At 46.6% G+C, this 16923-nt stretch overlaps 1 protein-coding gene across 29 annotated transcripts in view; it reads right to left on the bottom strand.

Moving 5' to 3' along the window:
• Positions 1–4900: 4900 nt before the first annotated feature.
• Ehmt1 (euchromatic histone lysine methyltransferase 1) overlaps positions 4901–16923 on the bottom strand; it is a 148589-nt gene continuing 136566 nt past the window's right edge. For all 29 annotated transcript variants that reach the window (XM_087652924.1, XM_087652918.1, XM_087652922.1 and 26 more), the window contains 5 exon segments: positions 16107–16222; positions 15262–15348; positions 14750–14828; positions 6312–6487; positions 4901–6189 (listed from right to left, as the gene is read on the bottom strand). In XM_087652924.1, coding sequence (XP_087509050.1) covers positions 6009–6189; positions 6312–6487; positions 14750–14828; positions 15262–15348; positions 16107–16222 — 639 coding nt within the window. In that variant the 3' untranslated portion in view covers positions 4901–6008.

Below are 16923 nucleotides of genomic sequence, written 5' to 3' on the forward strand. Positions count from 1 at the left end.
AATGAATACGCATTACAGCTGGTGTGCAACGTGTCCTCCCGCCAACTAGGAGTCAGAGACAACCTGACTGCAAACTCTACTATGGGCTACTTATCAACTATACCATGAAGCCCTCCTCTGAGGAGACCTGAGAAAGACCCCTTGCTTTGCCTCATGCACCTAAACTCTCTTCAGAGTCCCTGCCAGCCTGACTTTCTGTGACACTACTAACTCTCCTAATGGATCTCAAACCCAAAGGTACGATCTATGTCAGTGAAGCCTTGCAAGCTTCACTAAGTCGTTCTCCAACCTGCATTTGGTGGCTCTCCCTTTGGTCTGCAGTGCTCTGTTCGAGGGAAAAGTAAAATGTAAAAATATAATAAAAAATATAATAAATAAATATAATAAAAATAATAATATAATATATAATATATTATATAATATATTTTATATATAAATAATATATAAAATAATATATAAAATAATAATATAATAAAAAATAATAAAACTTCTAAAAGATATATTAATGTCCTTGTGGTGGTAAAAACTCAACAGGTACTCAACACTGTATATCATGTGGAAGAGATTCCACTGAAGTTGATTTGAAGATCAACAAAATCTCATCAGTGTTTTGTTTTTGTTTTCTGAGGGGTAGAAGTTGACATGCTATGTGTGATTTTTGTCATTTAAAATATAGTAATAAGACTATATAATATTTGTGTATAGAAAGACAAGGTAGAGAATATATATTCTCTCTCTCTCCATATATATATATATGTATATATAAACATATATATATATACATATATATATATATATATATATATATATATATATATATATATATATATATATGCATGCACACTTTGTTCTCCGAAGTGCCAATGCTGTCCTGCTTCAGGCGCAGTTGGCTCTAGACCCCCAGCGCACACCGGGCTGGAGTTTCCAGATTGTGTCCTGGAACAAGCAGTTGAACCAGTGACTCACAGATGATGGTAGGAGCAGAAAGAATTTTGAAAGTATTAAGAAAGCAAGCACTTTGAAACGAGGAAGTGGGCCTTGGGAGTGAGAAGGAGTAACAGCTGGGTGGAGAGGCTATGCTTGGGACTTTTATATTCTAGTAGCATGGACTTTTTCTGCTGTGCTCTTGGTGGGCAGGGGCTATTATTAGTCTTCTCTGTCACTGACTTCTTTCACAGAAGAATCTTGATGCTCCTGTTTTCCCACACTATTCTCCTACTGGAGCTCACTCAGAGTAAAGAAGTTACTAGTTGAGAAATGAGGTTGAACCTGCTGGGTGTCTGCTCAACATCTGTATTGGCTTACTCACAAAATTTAACAGAAAATTAATTGTACTGAAAACAGATCTAAAACTATAAACATTCATGGTCTGTTTTCTGTCCTGGCTGTTCTATGAACCAGGCTAGCCGTAAAATCACAGAGATCTGCCTCCCAAAAAGGCATGTGCCACCCTGACTGGTATAATATTTGTATAGCCTGTTTTTGTTTTTGTTTTTTTTTTTTGGTTCTTTTTTTCGGAGCTGGGGACCGAACCCAGGGCCTTGCGCTTCCTAGGTAAGCGCTCTACCACTGAGCTAAATCCCCAGCCCCTAGCCTGTTTTTTTAATCCTTTAATAAAATGTAGAACTTGAGACAGGCTAACATAAAAACAAAAAGTTTATTGTGGGTCACAATACTGGTCTAAGGTGGCACACACATTTGGTGATGGCCAAACTTGCTGGCAGGGGCCTGAGGGGACAACAGAGAGAGAGAAAATGTTTGCACACACTGCTTCCCTCCCTGCCTACACAGAGAGACTGCTGAGCAATGGTGTCACTCTGATGGCCTGTCACAAAGGTCCCCCTCTGCACACCACTTGGGTTGAATTTCTACCCTGATACCTCATGAAAGGTCAGACTCCAACACGTGACACGACAGCCAGGCCACACTGAGCTTTAGAATGTAGAAAAAGAACGCCCTGTTTCCTTCTGAAAAGAACAATGGAGGACCTAAGAGAGAGGGAGATGAGGGGATTGGGGGATATAGGACACACCTTTGTTCCTGAGGAAGCAAGTGGCAAGTGCTCTTCTGTAGATCTGAGGTTGAAGCTCAGTGGTGTGTGAGCCCTAGCATGGGGACAGGGGTCAAGTGCTCATAACCAGCATGCATGTATGACAGTGCAGCCATAGCAGTGTGTGCTAACATAGTACGTGGGTCAGCCAAACGACTTCTAATAGTCATCCCAGACAAGCAAAAGCTCCTGCACATGAAGGCTTTAATGGTCAAAGCTGAAACTGGGGAAGACTTAAACACACGCATAGGAGAGTGTAACTATATTCTCCTAGTTTGAAAATCTTTCCAGGGATGGAAAATAAAAAAGGTCAATACAGTGAGTGTTTCCCTACAGACAAGAGCTGACAACCCAGATACAAAGCTAGGTCGCCTTGTAAGCCACTGGCTGACTTCTATGAAGTCTAGAACAGACAAAACAACTTGTGGTGGAAGGAATCAAGACTGGAGACAACTCGAGGGGCAGCTGCCTGGAAGAAGTCAGGGCATTAACTGAGTGAATATAGCAGAATATGTGCAGCCAGAGTAAGAATCATGGTTTAAAAATCTATAACCCATGCCTTGGTAAAACCTTGTCAATGTAGTTACCACACACCATACACTCAACTCCACTTGTATCCAAGAGCAAACCTTAAAAAAAATAAGGTACCAGAACTGCTGCTGGTGAACATGCGTTTAGGGAAGAGCCCCCCTATCATCACCCCAGTGAGGAGACTGCGGGGGAGGGGGGTTTAAAAACCAGCTGCAACAATTTAGCCTCAAAATAAAACTAAGAGAAACGCAGTGATAGAGCTCTTGCCTAATGCTGGTCTTGGGTCCAGTCTCTCTGGCTCTCCTTTCCCTTTCTGACATGGTCTCACTTATAAAGCCTTGGGTAGCCAAGCTGGTCCCAAATTTACACAGACCCATCTGTCTCATCTTCCAGGTGCTGGGATTGATGGAGTGTGCCACTCTGACTGGCCCTGGCGTTCTTTCTAAATAGATTATACAACCAGAAGCCAGCAGACATACTCTGCCACTGAATGTGTACATGAAGCTGTAGCTATATGCTACATAAGGAAATCAGGTAGACAGAGCAGAGTGGGCTGTGGTAGAGGTAGTTCCTAGGAAGGGGATACCAACTCTGCAACAAATATCAATACCAATAACTGTCCCCAATAATCAAAGTCCAAAACAGCACACTACAATGTTTCCCTATAGACAATGGAAAGAATACTGTCAAGAGTATATCATCCATCCATCTTGTGGTTCATTACCATTGCATTTCCTGTTAACTGAGCGTTAGACAGGGAGGTAGAAGTCAACTGCATGAGGCCACCCTGAGTTGTGAGGGAACTAAGTGTAGGAAGTTACACACACAATGAAGGGTGTGTGAAGGTGCTCACTAGCTGGGCAGAAATTCTAAACTCCGGATGCATTCCCATCAGTCAGTAGGTGCTTCTGTACCAACCTATAGATCTTTGGTGTCCACCAAGACTTCCGGATGGACGTCAGCAGGGTGTTTAGCTCTCACACCTTGTGGCGGGTAGGTGTTGGGATCCTGTGACTAACACAGACCACCACATATCCTCATCAATCTGTGATGGCTTGAAAGACAATGACCCCCATAGGCTCACAGAGAGTGGCGTTATTCCAAAGGACTTGGAATTCTGACCTTGCTGGAGTAGGTGTGACCTTGTCAGAGGAAGTGTGTCTCTTGGGGTGGGCTTTAAGGTTTCAAAATGCTCAATCCAGACCCAGTGTTGCTCTCTCTTCCTGCCTGTCGATCTAGATACAGAACCCTTGCTACTTCTTCAGCATCAATTCTTCCTGCACACCAACATGTTTCTTGCCATGACAACAGTGGACTAAACCTCTAAACTTGTTAAGCCAGTCCAATCAAATGTTTTCCCTTGTAAGAGCTGCTCTGGTCTTTTCGCAGCAACAGGAACCCTAACTGAGATACCCTTTCCCAAGAACAGAACTAGTAAACAAGACAATGCACAAAATTCTTTCCAGCAGTTTTTATTAGTGGAATTTTGGAAATAAGGCCCATATTCATCAGCAAAAGCTTAGGTATTGATGCTGCTTAATGCATACAACACACCCAACACCACACAAGTCTGATTATATTAACATGGACCTCTGCCCTGAGAGATGTGGGACGGAGGAGGAGTGTTCCCACAGACAGGGAAGGGGGCCTATGGAGAGGAACCACTGGAGGCCTGCTTCTATCTACCTGCATGGCGGACTCCTCCTTCGGTCTGCCAGCACCCCTCCTACTCTGAGCCATCCTGCAGCTAACAGACACGGCAGAACCTCAGACTGGACAGCCCGCAGGCCGAGGCAGCCTGCTTGACGTGGCTATAAAGTGAGATAGCGGTCTTCCTTCTAGAAAAGGCCTAACGGCGTGAACTCCACTCACTGAAAAATAAAGCCTTTGATCAATTTTTCATTGAGCTTACAAGCTCTCCTGTAGTGAACAGAGCCAGCCTTCCATGGAGCACAGAGGCGTTGCTTTGTGTAGGATGCCTATGGAAGGAAGACTGCAGGTGTCACTTGTCAGCGGGGGGGGGGGGGGCGCGCGCGCGCGCGCAAATGCTTGGCCAGCCACCCTCCCTGTCCCAATGAAGACTTTCACATACACACACGGGGACTCACCTGCTCCCTCAGAACTGCTCCCAGTCTTGGACACTGGGCACCACATGGACAAGCAGGGACACGGGTGTCCCTCCAAGCTTGGGTGTGGTTGGGTGTGGCATGGCCAGGAAGGCCGGCAGAAACCCATGGGACTCCCGAGTATAGCACCCAGAGAAGAGAGCTAGGGATTTGCAGAATCCAGGGGAAAGAATGTGTCATAATGAAAACTCCATTTAAAGTACTTTTTTTTTTATTGATTTCATTGAAAACAGAACAAGAAATGGTCTGAGCCAAAAGACTGCTCTTAAAACTGTCAAAAAACATTTTAACAGAAAAAAATAAACATGACTGCATTATGAATGTTTTAGAAGAGTCACACCAAAAAAACCACTGTTGCTGCACTAATTACAGTATTTAGAAAGGTATATGCCAAAAAAAAGTACATGACCTGCCAGGCCATCACACAAAAGGTGATGGCAAATTTATTCAACTACAAGACTAACATTTTAAAAAAGTTTTTCCTGCACTTTATTCTAAAATCATTTTGTTCTTTTTTTACAGTTGATAGTTTATTTTCATGTGGTGAGTAGAAACCACACCAGATTCAGCACCGTTGTCTGTGTTTTGTGTTTTTATTCCTTGTTTGTCCTAATGTTCAGTAATGGTAAAAAACAAACGAGTTTATCCATCATCATAACATGTGGCTTAGAAATCAACAAAAGGTGCCTGCGTCAACGGAACTGGCTGGGCCAATGCAGGGTCTGCCTGCACACACCAACCTTCTTCCTTGCAAAGAAACACCAGTAAGAGGCTTCATATATAGGGCTACATACGGGGTCTCTTTAAAAAGCAAACCCACAGTTCGTCAGTGAGTGGTGTGACCAAACTCCCCAGGGCTGAGGGAGCTAGTGTCCTCCAGTGGCACACGGGGGCTGGTGCCAGCAACACAGGCTGTGGGCAGCAGGCCTAACGGAGCAGCTTGTAGGTGACGGTGGCCTCGGTGAGTGCCATACAGGAGCATGACCAGACAGTATACAAACAAAACTGGCAGTGGAGCAAGGGCCTCGGAGACCAAAGGGAGACGTGGGAAGCGCTGCAGCAGAGTCACCACCAATAACTCACGAGTTATGCAACATGGAGTCCCAGGTCTCTGAGGTGCAGGACCAGAGGCATGCTCTGCCCTGAGCACTCGGCCAGTTGAGATCAACGCCTCAGGCTCAGAACATTCCTGGGAGGTGTCCACACCTCCAGCTCCTCTTGGACATGTGCAGACTTTCTTCCTCCCTAAATTGCAGTCACCAGAACCTGATTTTGAGGGTCCCACTGGCCCCACTGTCAATTCATAGGGGGTCAGCAGCAGCTGCAGAGCTGGTATCTGGAAGGCCATTCTCCTGAGCCTCCTGGGCTGCACTGGCTTGCCGCTGGGCCAGGGCTGCACTTGAGTGCCGACACTTGGGAGACCCACACCGGCAACTGAAGAGCTTGCCCTTGACGTCCCAAAAGCGTTCCCCATAGTCAAACCTGGAGGAGAAAACTCAGGTGAGAAAACTCAAATATCCATGCAGGCACAGAACCCTGCATGCTGGAGCACATTCATGGCTCAGAAGGCAGAAACCACACCCCATGGCTGCGGCTGTACATACCCCAGCTGTTCCCCAGCCTGAATCAGGCGGGTGCTGAAGAAGGCAATCCTGGGAAACCGTAGGTCCTGGTGTGACATGAACACTCGCACAGGCACAAGGTTGGGCTCGCAGTGGTGGTTTATGAACCGGCTGACATTCCCGTAGAACCGAGCATCAATGCAGTACACCTCTCCATCCTTTGAGGGGAAAGCAGAAAGGTCAATGATAGGCTGCAGTCAGTGACCATTTCAGGTCATGGCCTTACCCCAGACACCAGCCCCGCAGTCTTGAAAATCGGGAACTGGACAGTGGCTCTGCCTGGATTAAAGAACTTTCTTCTGTGGCCCACAGTGACAACTCAGGGTTCAGCAAAGCAGATTTCTGTCACAGCCTGAGGACAGCCACAGGCCATGCTGCACTAAATCCCGCACTGTCAGAGTAGGAGCACAATGCTAACCTGGGACAGAGAGGAGGACAGGGTTCTAAGTGTCACTGCCCCACAACTCTGCCCAGACTCTCTGGTTGTTTCCGAGCACACAGGGACTGTAGGATCAAGATTTGCTTGATGAGCCGTGCTAACTCTTGAGCCATTTAAACAGTTGTCTCACAGAGAGAGATTCTGTGTGTGAGAAGCTCCTCTGGTATGAGTACTGCATGGCAGAGAAGGCCTTTGCTGCATAGGGCAGGGCTGACAAGCAGAAAAGACCTGGAAACTGCCCTACATGACAACAAGGAGCTGCCTAGGATTACATGGGCACTTTGAGGTCCACAGGCAGGTCTGGGACTGGCCACACTGCACATCCAGAGCTTGCTGCTATTGGCCAGCCCAGCTGTGGTGCTTGGGAATGACTACCACACACACACCTAAGACAGCAGAGTCAGAGAAGAGCGGCAGGTGTGCGGAATGAAGTGTGTGATGCAGGCAGGACCTACCTCTGTGGAGGATGAAGCCCGCACAAGAACCTGCTCTAGACACCTGTGCACACCCAAGTGCACACTCAGAATTCAGGCAAAAGTCCAACCCAAACCAAGAAGGGGAAGCCTGGGTCTGAACTGCGTATCCAACAGCCTGTGGACGTGGAGGTAGATGAATACCCCAGAATATCCCCAACAAGAGAGCCAAGAGAGAACGCACTAACTACCCAGATCAAAGACAGAGCAGCCCGTGTCCTGGTCTGCTATGAAGACGGTAATCTAAGGGACTCAAGCATTATGGTTTTTAAACTACTTATGTGAGGACAGTCTAGGAAGCTACAGATTACCCAAGCCCCTGAAGAAAACAACTCTAAGAGCAGCCATGCTAACGGTACTCAGAACTGTGGAACCCACATCGAATGAGCCCTTGGGTTTCTGGCTGACCCAGCCTGTACTTAAAAGGAGACCTCAAGCTGACTGGAAGCAGCAGCAAGTCAGAGACCCACGCTATAGCGGAATAACAGAATTCGAATCTGAAGCTGGGCTAAAAAAATAAATAAATAAAAGTAGAAAAACCGTAGAAGGCAACATACCCACTTTAAGGAAAAAGAAGGCAAAACTTAAGAATACAAATGCGCACCAAGCACAGTAGTGCCCACCACCTTTACTTCTAGCCTGCTCTGTAGTTTCAACAGAACTACATAGTAAGATGCTGCCTGAAAATAAATAAGCAAGCAGGCAAACAAATAATATTAAACAGTCGGCCGAGTCAGCCCAAGATAAGCAAATGCTACACAGGGACAAGCCTTACAGGAGCTGCTCATGTTGTGTGCAACACAAAACAGCAGAATGCCAGAGCACAACCACTACAGAAGTGCAAAATCTGGCCAGGTAAAGAGAATCAAGCAGGATTCTACTGCGATCCACTGGCTACTTACCCTCCTCCGCGTAAAGGAGCAGGACCCACAGGCAGCAGTCCATCACTGCATGGGATAACGCACTGAGATGCCATTTGCAAAATAGCTAAGGCAAAGCCAACCTTCATACCCCAAAAGACAAAGAGAGACTCTATATGCTGATAACTTCTGTACTATACTGGCAAGTGAGGAAGGACACAAATAAAACTATACCACTTTCTGTATACGCACAGAAAAGTAAGTACCTTTATGTCTACAAATAGTCCCTGACTGGGAACAGGGGGAATAGTACCATGAGTGAAGTATCCATTCCCCTTTAAAGCTCCTACTTGAAATCCTCACCTCACAGTTACAGAATCCATAGGGACAGGAGATGGGTTATCAAGAAAGTGACAGCAGCTGAGAGGCAAAACCTGTGTGCATTCAGTGTACTCATGAGAGAGATTCAGAGTTCATGCCTCACAGAACACAGAACAAAGGTACTGGCTATGAACCGAAGTGGCCCCCACCAGCATGAGAATGGTTAGGAACAGGGTAAGTGGGTGTCAGTGTTTGTGACAGCAGCCAGAAGAGACTCCAATATCCAGTAACAGAACACAGAACATGCAAAGAACCACAACTTTTCTGAGCAAGATTTTTAACATAGTTTCTACTTTTAGGACATATAAACCTTTTGCATAATCAGAAGTCTGATAAAATGCCTGGATAAAATCCCGAGTCCAATCTCCCAACACCTGAGTACAAACAAAAACCAAAGAACCCAGTCCTTTATTTTGGGGAATTGTAACTCTTAAGGCAAAGGCTTCTGCCGCTGAGCCCAACCTGAGCTTGATCTGCAGAACACACACGGTGGAAGGAAAGAACCAATCCCTGACTACCACCTTGTGTTACACACACACACACACACACACACACACACACACACACACACTCCTTTTTAAAATATACTTTATTGGGGTTGGAGATTTAGCTCAGTGGTAGAGCGCTTGCCTAGGAAGCGCAAGGCCCTGGGTTTGGTCCCCAGCTCCAAAAAAAAAGAACCAAAAAAATAAATAAATAAATAAATAAAAAATAAAATATGCTTTATGAAAGATCTTACACTATGAGACCAGACTGCACAGGCACATGTGCTGCCCTGCCTGAAACAACCACAAATTCTTCAATTTCCAAATCTGAATTAACTAACACATTAATATAACTGTGTAACAAACTGGTAACACAACTGCACAGAAATAAAATTACAATACTTCAAGCCCTCAGTAAAATATATCCTAAGAAGCAGAGAGGTGCAGAAGAGCAGGACACATGCAGCAGCTGTGTCCCAAGTATGGTCTTAACATCAGCAAGAGTACTCTACTCTGACACGACTGCAAGAACCAAGATCCTACCTCTAGGTAAGATCAGGGCGGCCCTCAACCTGAGCGGACACGTGAACCATCTAAGGCCATGTGCCACTGCTGACTCCAACTATGACTCCATAATTAAACATAAGTTTCAGCATGGCCAGGTGTAGTGGCACACAGTTAATTCTAGCCCTTAGAAGGCAGAACTATGTAAGTTCTGAGCCAGCCCTGTCTACCATAGTGAGTTCCAGGCCAGAAAGGGCCACAGAGTTATTAGGACCTGCGTGCGCACAAGACGGTTGGGGTTGATTGCCAGCTCCCATGTTCACAACCGAAAGCAATTCCAATTCCAAGAGATCTGGAGCTGTCTTCTGATCTCCAAGGGCACCAGGCATACCCATGGTGCACAGAAATACAATATGCATAAAATAATGAATAAAATGAATGAACACCTTAGCAGAAGATTTTGTTCGATGAAATCCATTCTCACAAAGAACACAGGAGTCTTTAAAAAAAAAAAAAAACGAGATTGCAACTGTGAGGCTGGCCTGGTCACAGAAACCTACTGGTGCCTCAGCAGGACAGGTAAAGAGCAAGGCCAGTGGGACCCAAAATAAGAGCGATGTACACATTAAAGAGCTGTAGCTGATCAAAACATACTGCATATATTTTTAAAAAGAGACAGACAAACCGTGATCTATTCAACATTCAAAACAAAAGGGTGATGTGATACAGCTGTAATCCCAGCACTTGGGAGGCAGAGGCAGGAGGATGGTCACAAGATCAAGACCAACCTAATCTAGATAGTAAAATCCTATCTAGGAACACACAAAGGGAAAAAAATTCAAAGAACAAATTTCCTTTACACTGGCAGTGTTTCACCTCTGGAAATGGGCAGGCGTGTGGACAGAAGAGTACATGGCTGGAAACGGGTGAGGGAACAGCTTTATTTTCCTTCAAAAACAGAGCAAGCAACAACAAAATTCTGGGCTGTGGAGACGACTCAGTCAGTGGAGTGTCAGCCACATGTGGAATTTAGGTCTAGAGCCCTAGCACCTATGTGAAAGCATGGAGATGTGCTGTTGTATCAATAAGCCCAAATCAAGAAATACAGTAGGAAGCAGCAATGCCAACATTTAAAGACACACACACACACACACACACACACACACACACACACACACACACACACACACTCTACAGCCCAAAATAAAAGGTTACTTAAAGGAATGTGAGTAGCGTGACAGAAGTTCCTAGCTGTACAGAAATGTCAGGTAAAAGGGGAACAGCACAGAGTTCCTCCAAGAACACAACTAGGAAGAATACAGTGCCACTGACGGGTGTTCCTGGGTCTCTGGAAGCAAGTGCAGTGACAGCTGGGAACAGACGCGTCCCGGCCTTGGGGAACACTGCTCTCCCTGGATGCAGCAAGTGTGAGCTCAGTCCTGACTGGCTCTGGGAGCCTGCTCAATGCAGAGGAATCTGGGAAACTGGGGAAATGTGTGAGAAGCTGGCCCCAGATAGACCCACCTGTGTATGACTGGTGTGACGGCAATACCACAGCTGTCAATCAAAGTGATATCACACAAAGACACACACTGGTGGAATGCAGTAAGATGGTTTATTCATTTTTATATCCTACAGGAAGGAAGGAAGGAAGGAAGGAAGGAAGGAAGGAAGGAAGGAAGAAGGAAGGAAGGGAGGGAGGGAGGGAGGGAGGGAGGGAAGGAGAAAGGGGAAGGGAGGAAGGGGGAGGGAGAAAGGGGGAGAGGGAAGGGGACAGAAGAAGAGAGGAAGGAAGAAATTATGCAAAACAATGCTGACCCTGGTGGTAGTGCAGGTCCCTACCTCTGGCCGTCTTTACCCTTTTGCAGGTCAGAACATTCCCACAGCATACATTAAAAAACAAAACAGGCTGCCATGACTGGGTGAAAGAAACCAAATATCCCAAGAAATGGCAGTCAAGTGACTGCATCATCTCTCTGACCTTGTTTGCCCTTTCTTTTAGCATCTACATGAAAGAGTTCTTTAAGATTATGCAAAGGGCAGCAAAGAAAAAACAGGCCAGGAATGCCTAGGTGAGGAAGAGTGAGAGGTGAGACAGAGAGGAGAATCAGAGGGGCCTGGGTGGAACAGAGGGGAATGTGTGCTCTGCTCAGCAACAAGAGGCCAGCCTTCCTGGGTATTTACAAGCAGCCATGTTATAACAGACCCAACAGGGCCTAGTGTAGCTACTGGATATCCCTTTACCTGATGCACAGTCAGTTTACCCCAAACCATCCACATCAGCCAGGAGGGAGAGTACTTCCCACAGGGCTGGGCCAGGGTCTCAAGGAGCCAGAGAGGCTAACTATAAGCCTGTGGATTTGGTCTAACACGTGTATTATGTTAATTGGGTCCCCAAAATTGCACAAGCATCTGCATGTAAGACACTGAGGGTCCCTGACCCCAGTTGACTTTGATTGGTAAATAGAGTTGCTGAGGGCTAATGGCTGGGCAGAGAGACAGAGGCAGGACTTCAGGATTCCTGGGCAAGGTAAGCCCCAGAGGCCCCCCAACCTGATCTAGGGCAGGAAAGATGAAATATAGATTTTAGTAAGTAATAACTCAGGAGTATCAGAGGGAAGGTGTTAGCTACATGGAGGTTTGGGAGTGGCCCAACCATTGAACTGTTCAAGGCATATTAAAATATAAGGTTATGTGTGTGTGTGTGATCCTGTGTTTATGAGTGTGTGTGTGTGTGTGTGTATGAGAGTGTGTGTGTGTGTGATTCTGTGTTTATGAGTGTGTGTGCGTGGGTATGTGTGTATGAGTGTGTGTATAAGTGTGTGTGAGTCTGTGTGTGTGAGTGTGTGTGTGAGTCTGTGTGTATGTATGTGTGTGACTGTGTGTCTGTGTGTATAAGTGTGTGTGAGTGTATGTATAAGTGTGTGTGTGAGTCTGTGTGTAGGAGTGTGTATGTGAGTGTGTGTGCATGTGTGTGTGTGAGTGTGTGTGATTCTGTGTTTATGAGTGTGTGTGGGTGTGTGGGTGTAAGTGTGTGTGTGATTCTGTGTTTATGAGTGTGTGTGTGTGTATAAATGTGAGTGTGTGTGTATGAGTGTGTGTATGTGAGTCTGTGTGTATGAGTGTGTGTGAGTCTGTGTGTATGAGTGTGTGTATAAGTGTGTATGAGTGTGTGTGTGTGTGTGTGTGTGTGTGTGTGTGTGTGTGTGTGTGTGGTCACCAACATGGCGTTTAGGTAGACACATTCTGGGGTTCGCTCTAAGCAGGTATGGGAAACAGAAGGCCTTGGTGTACTTACAGTTTTAGGTCCTGAATGAACAAGAACCACCGACACGGTATTCTTTAAGATAAAAACTACAATGGCCAGAGTTGAGAAGGACAGCCATGCAGCAGTGGTGGTAAGGGAGACACCACAGGAGAGATGAAAGGAACGTGGAGAAGGGTGGGACTCTGAAGACCAGTCCTAGAACTGGCTGAGGAGTGGTGGGCATGACCCTCTTAGGAAGTGCTGATAGAGCGTGAGTACTTGCAAGACTGCTGCACTAACATCCCCGGTGGGAAGGCAAGTGTTTCCCCTCTGCCAGTGTCCTAAGAGGGCAAACGGAACTATCTTCATTCATACAGCACATAATTGTACAGGCAACAAATCCTAATCAACAACCCATAAAGATACTAAAATTAAAAGGTGACTATAGCAAGGTCAACCAACCAACCAACAAAGCAAAAAACAACCACTTTGAAGTAGTACCCATAATCAGTTGAGAAATGAAATTCAAGAGCTGTAAGGCCTATGTAATGCCCAGCAAGGCTCTGCAGACGGAGAAAGTCAAGCCCTAGTGGGCTGGACACCTAGAGTGCAGTGCCACATATCTGAGTAGACGAGATCCGTGTACGTCCCAGTCAGAGCCACGGACCATGCACACACCAACCACAAGGACTCAGATTTACCTGGGAAACCTAAGTCCCAGGCCTGGATGTCTACAAGTCCTCACAGACAGAGACAAGCTCGGTTTGCACCTCAGACCACCTGTAACACCCAGAAGAAATGACATACACACCAGGCCATATATCCACCAATAGAAGAGGAGCTCTCATAGTCACGCCTGCATGTTTTGTGTTTTGTGTTTCAAGATGGCCTAGACCTGGCCAAGGAGGAATAGCTGAGCTTTTGGGTTCCTAGTTCCTGCACCGTAAGAGGGCCTGGAGCCAATGGAGGCCAACAGAGGGTATCAGAACCCCTGAGACTACAGGTACAGACGGTTTTGAGTTGCCACAAGGGTGCTGGGAATTGAACCAGGTCTTCTGGAATACCAGGCATAGCATCTTTCTAATACCTACAGCTGGTCATAACCTAGATCTTGGTTCACAAATGCTAACCTCTTGAGTAACTTCAAGAATCAGAGCCTGGGGTCAGAGTGGCCCAGTTCACTGGGGATAATACTGATTCCATGATTGGGTGGTTATAGTCAGAGCATAGAAAAACTTTCATTTCCTTATCAACTAGCATAGACTAAGATTTAGAATCTATTTACTTAATAACTGCTTACTTTAAACAGTGTTTACATACTCAATTCTGGCTGGCTTCACACTCAGAGGCCTGCCTGCTCCTGTTCCGGTGTGAGGACTGAAGGTGTGTGCTGCGCATGCAGCTTTAAGAACGTTTTAAAGAACGACTCCTCAATTCAGAAATAGTGATGGACTGCGGTGATCTTAGCCACCTTTGCCTGGCCCCGAAGCCATTAGACCCTACTCCTGGAGCAGACCACGCTTGGTCCTCTGTTCTCTCCCAGCATAGGGCATTGGTACCCTGATGTCAATGGGAACAGAAAAGCCTCCCCCACCACCACATTTCCAGATCTCCTGCTACTTCCCATGTACTCTATGAGTTGCTCCCTGCTGCTTGGTCTTAGGGGACCAGCCTGGGAATTAGGGGACATAATGAGATGTCCCAGGTAGCTATTGCCTTGAGGTAGGTGGCTTGCTATAACGACACAGAGATATCTTAACTTAAAGGCCTATTCCTTGAACACCAAAATGAGCCTAGAACTGTGTGATAGAATGTAACAGATGTGTAAAGAGCCATGCACGCGCGCGCGCGCGCGCGCACACACACACACACACACACACACACACACACACACACACACACAGAGCAGAGTGTTCCTCTGGGACTCCAGAGCTAGCCTGCCTGCCTGCCCCAGCCACGGTCTAGAATCCACCAAAACAAACTGTTTTACAATCATTTGCTCATATGCTTTGGCCCTTCACAACACAGTACCTTATTGTCAAGATCAAAGAGGTAAGAGTCCTCTTCCCGAACATCAGCCTCGGAGTCTGAAATCAGCTCCCCCACGTATCTGTAGTGAGAAAAGGGAAGAAGCCATCTCTCCTCTGTGCCCTCAGACAAGGAACAATGCCACAAAAGGATGCAGACACAGGACACTCTGGAAAGCTGTAGGGGCTGGGATCTGGATCTGGCCCTGTGTGTCTGCAGTGCAAGGTGAGGACCAAGGATGGCTTGCCAAGATACTAGTACTAGAGTTCTAAAGCTAACACCTTTAGTGAATGACTGAGGTAGGAAAATCTAAACAGGACATGAGAGCCTGGTCGGTATAATCAACACCTCCACTGCCGCACCCACTTCTGCACTCCCGGGGGGGTCTTGCAGCATGAACATGCATGAACATGCATGAACATGCATGAGAAGTCCCAGAAACAAAAAACAAAACAAACTATCTAATAAACAAAAACACAATCAACAGAGCTGTGGGACCCTGGGGACCTACTTACTCGCAGACAAAGGTGCCCAGCGGGATATCCTGAAGGGACCGCACACCCCAGCCCATGTCCTGTGTCCGATAAAGCTGCAGCCTTGCCCTGGAAAACAAGATAGGTGGACATGTACCTGATGGTCTGCAAACCAACTGTATCCATCCTGAATTGAGCAAATTGAGAAAAAAGATGTAGGTTCCAAACCAAGGAAGAATTACAACTCTGTAGGTGACTGAAGGCAGCTCCAGTCACCTTACAGACCCAGCACCACACACAGGACACAGACAACACAGGAGTCAGACTGTCAAAGCATAAAGTATAGCAGCCCTTGGTTTCATCAACTTGTGGCTTAATCCACAAGGCAGCAGTGGAGACTAAAGGTATTCACCTGGTACAAGTGCTTCCACTAGAAGGCGTTTGCCAGCAATAAGCAGCCAGGCAAGCTCCTACTGGCTGGGTGGGTTCTAGGTAGACCATGCTTAAGGAATTCACCCTCTCTTCATAGTATTCTCAGACAATGCCCATCCTATTGGTCCATTTGTAAATATGGGGATACAGGTACAGAAGTGTGTACACTCTGCCCAACAGACCATAGCTACCAACGTTGAAGACTTGATTCTAGCTGTGACACTGGAGGCACAGGAGAAGGGGGTGGGGGGTGGGTGAAGAACCAAGAAGGAACAGAGAAATGTTGGTTGGCTTTCTCTAACACTGAAGCCAAATGAAGCAAGCCCACTCATATCTAAGCCAGTGAAGCTTGGCTGGGTTTGCACACAAACACATTCCTTCTCCCAGACATTGGCTCTACCCACAGATATACATGCCTCTGGCCAGCATGACCTAATGCAGCTACACCCCCTCACCTGAGACCATTCTGCACCACGCGATTGCGGCAGTTCCTCCAGCAGGAGCAGGCATGATTGCACTCGAAGATCAAGGGTGGTTCTGCCATGTTAAACTCAGGCAGAAGTCGCCCGTCCTGTTAACAGATGGCCACAAGGGCCAGCAGACGTCAACCAGCATGTCCTTTAATGAGCTTTAATGATAAGTTCTACAGAATGCCCAGTCGGGCTTCAAATATACACAAACAGTGGCTTACGGACAGACACTGACGGCCAGGAGAATGACAGGGTTAGGCTCCGCACCTGTGGACAGGTCTGAGGGCCTCTCGGAGAAGTTTCCCTTGGTTCCTGCCCAGTAAATGTTGTTCTAATCCTCCTGCCCTGCCCTGTCTCAAGACTATGCACCTCTTCTCTCTGCATAACTTGTCCCTGAGCTGCATCCTGGGCCCCAAGGCTCTACTGCCTTAGTGCCTTGTCCCACTAGCACTGTCTGTTACTTGTAAGACTGACCCTAACCTCAGGCCACTGTATCTAGTGATATTAGCCATCCAGCCTGGCCCCTGGCCTGGTCTTTCTACTAATTATCTCTTTGGACAAATGTATGCAGCATACACATGGCAGGATTCACCAAAGAAAACCAACAAAGACGTTTCCTCCTATGGCTATGCCAGGACAGCCACTGTACCACTATCCAGGTAGTGGCAAAGGACATGGGTTTCAACCCTAGGACTCTGGGAACCCACATTTTAGCTCCATAAACCTCTTAGAATGACCCCTTAATTTCAGCTTGTCATCTCCTTGTTCTTGTTTTCCTCACCCAGCTCAGTTCCAATTGTCC

Source organism: Rattus norvegicus, chromosome 3 (genome assembly GCF_021556685.1).
Source record: "Rattus norvegicus strain SHRSP/BbbUtx chromosome 3, alternate assembly SHRSP_T2T, whole genome shotgun sequence".
Lineage (NCBI taxonomy): Eukaryota > Metazoa > Chordata > Mammalia > Rodentia > Muridae > Rattus > Rattus norvegicus.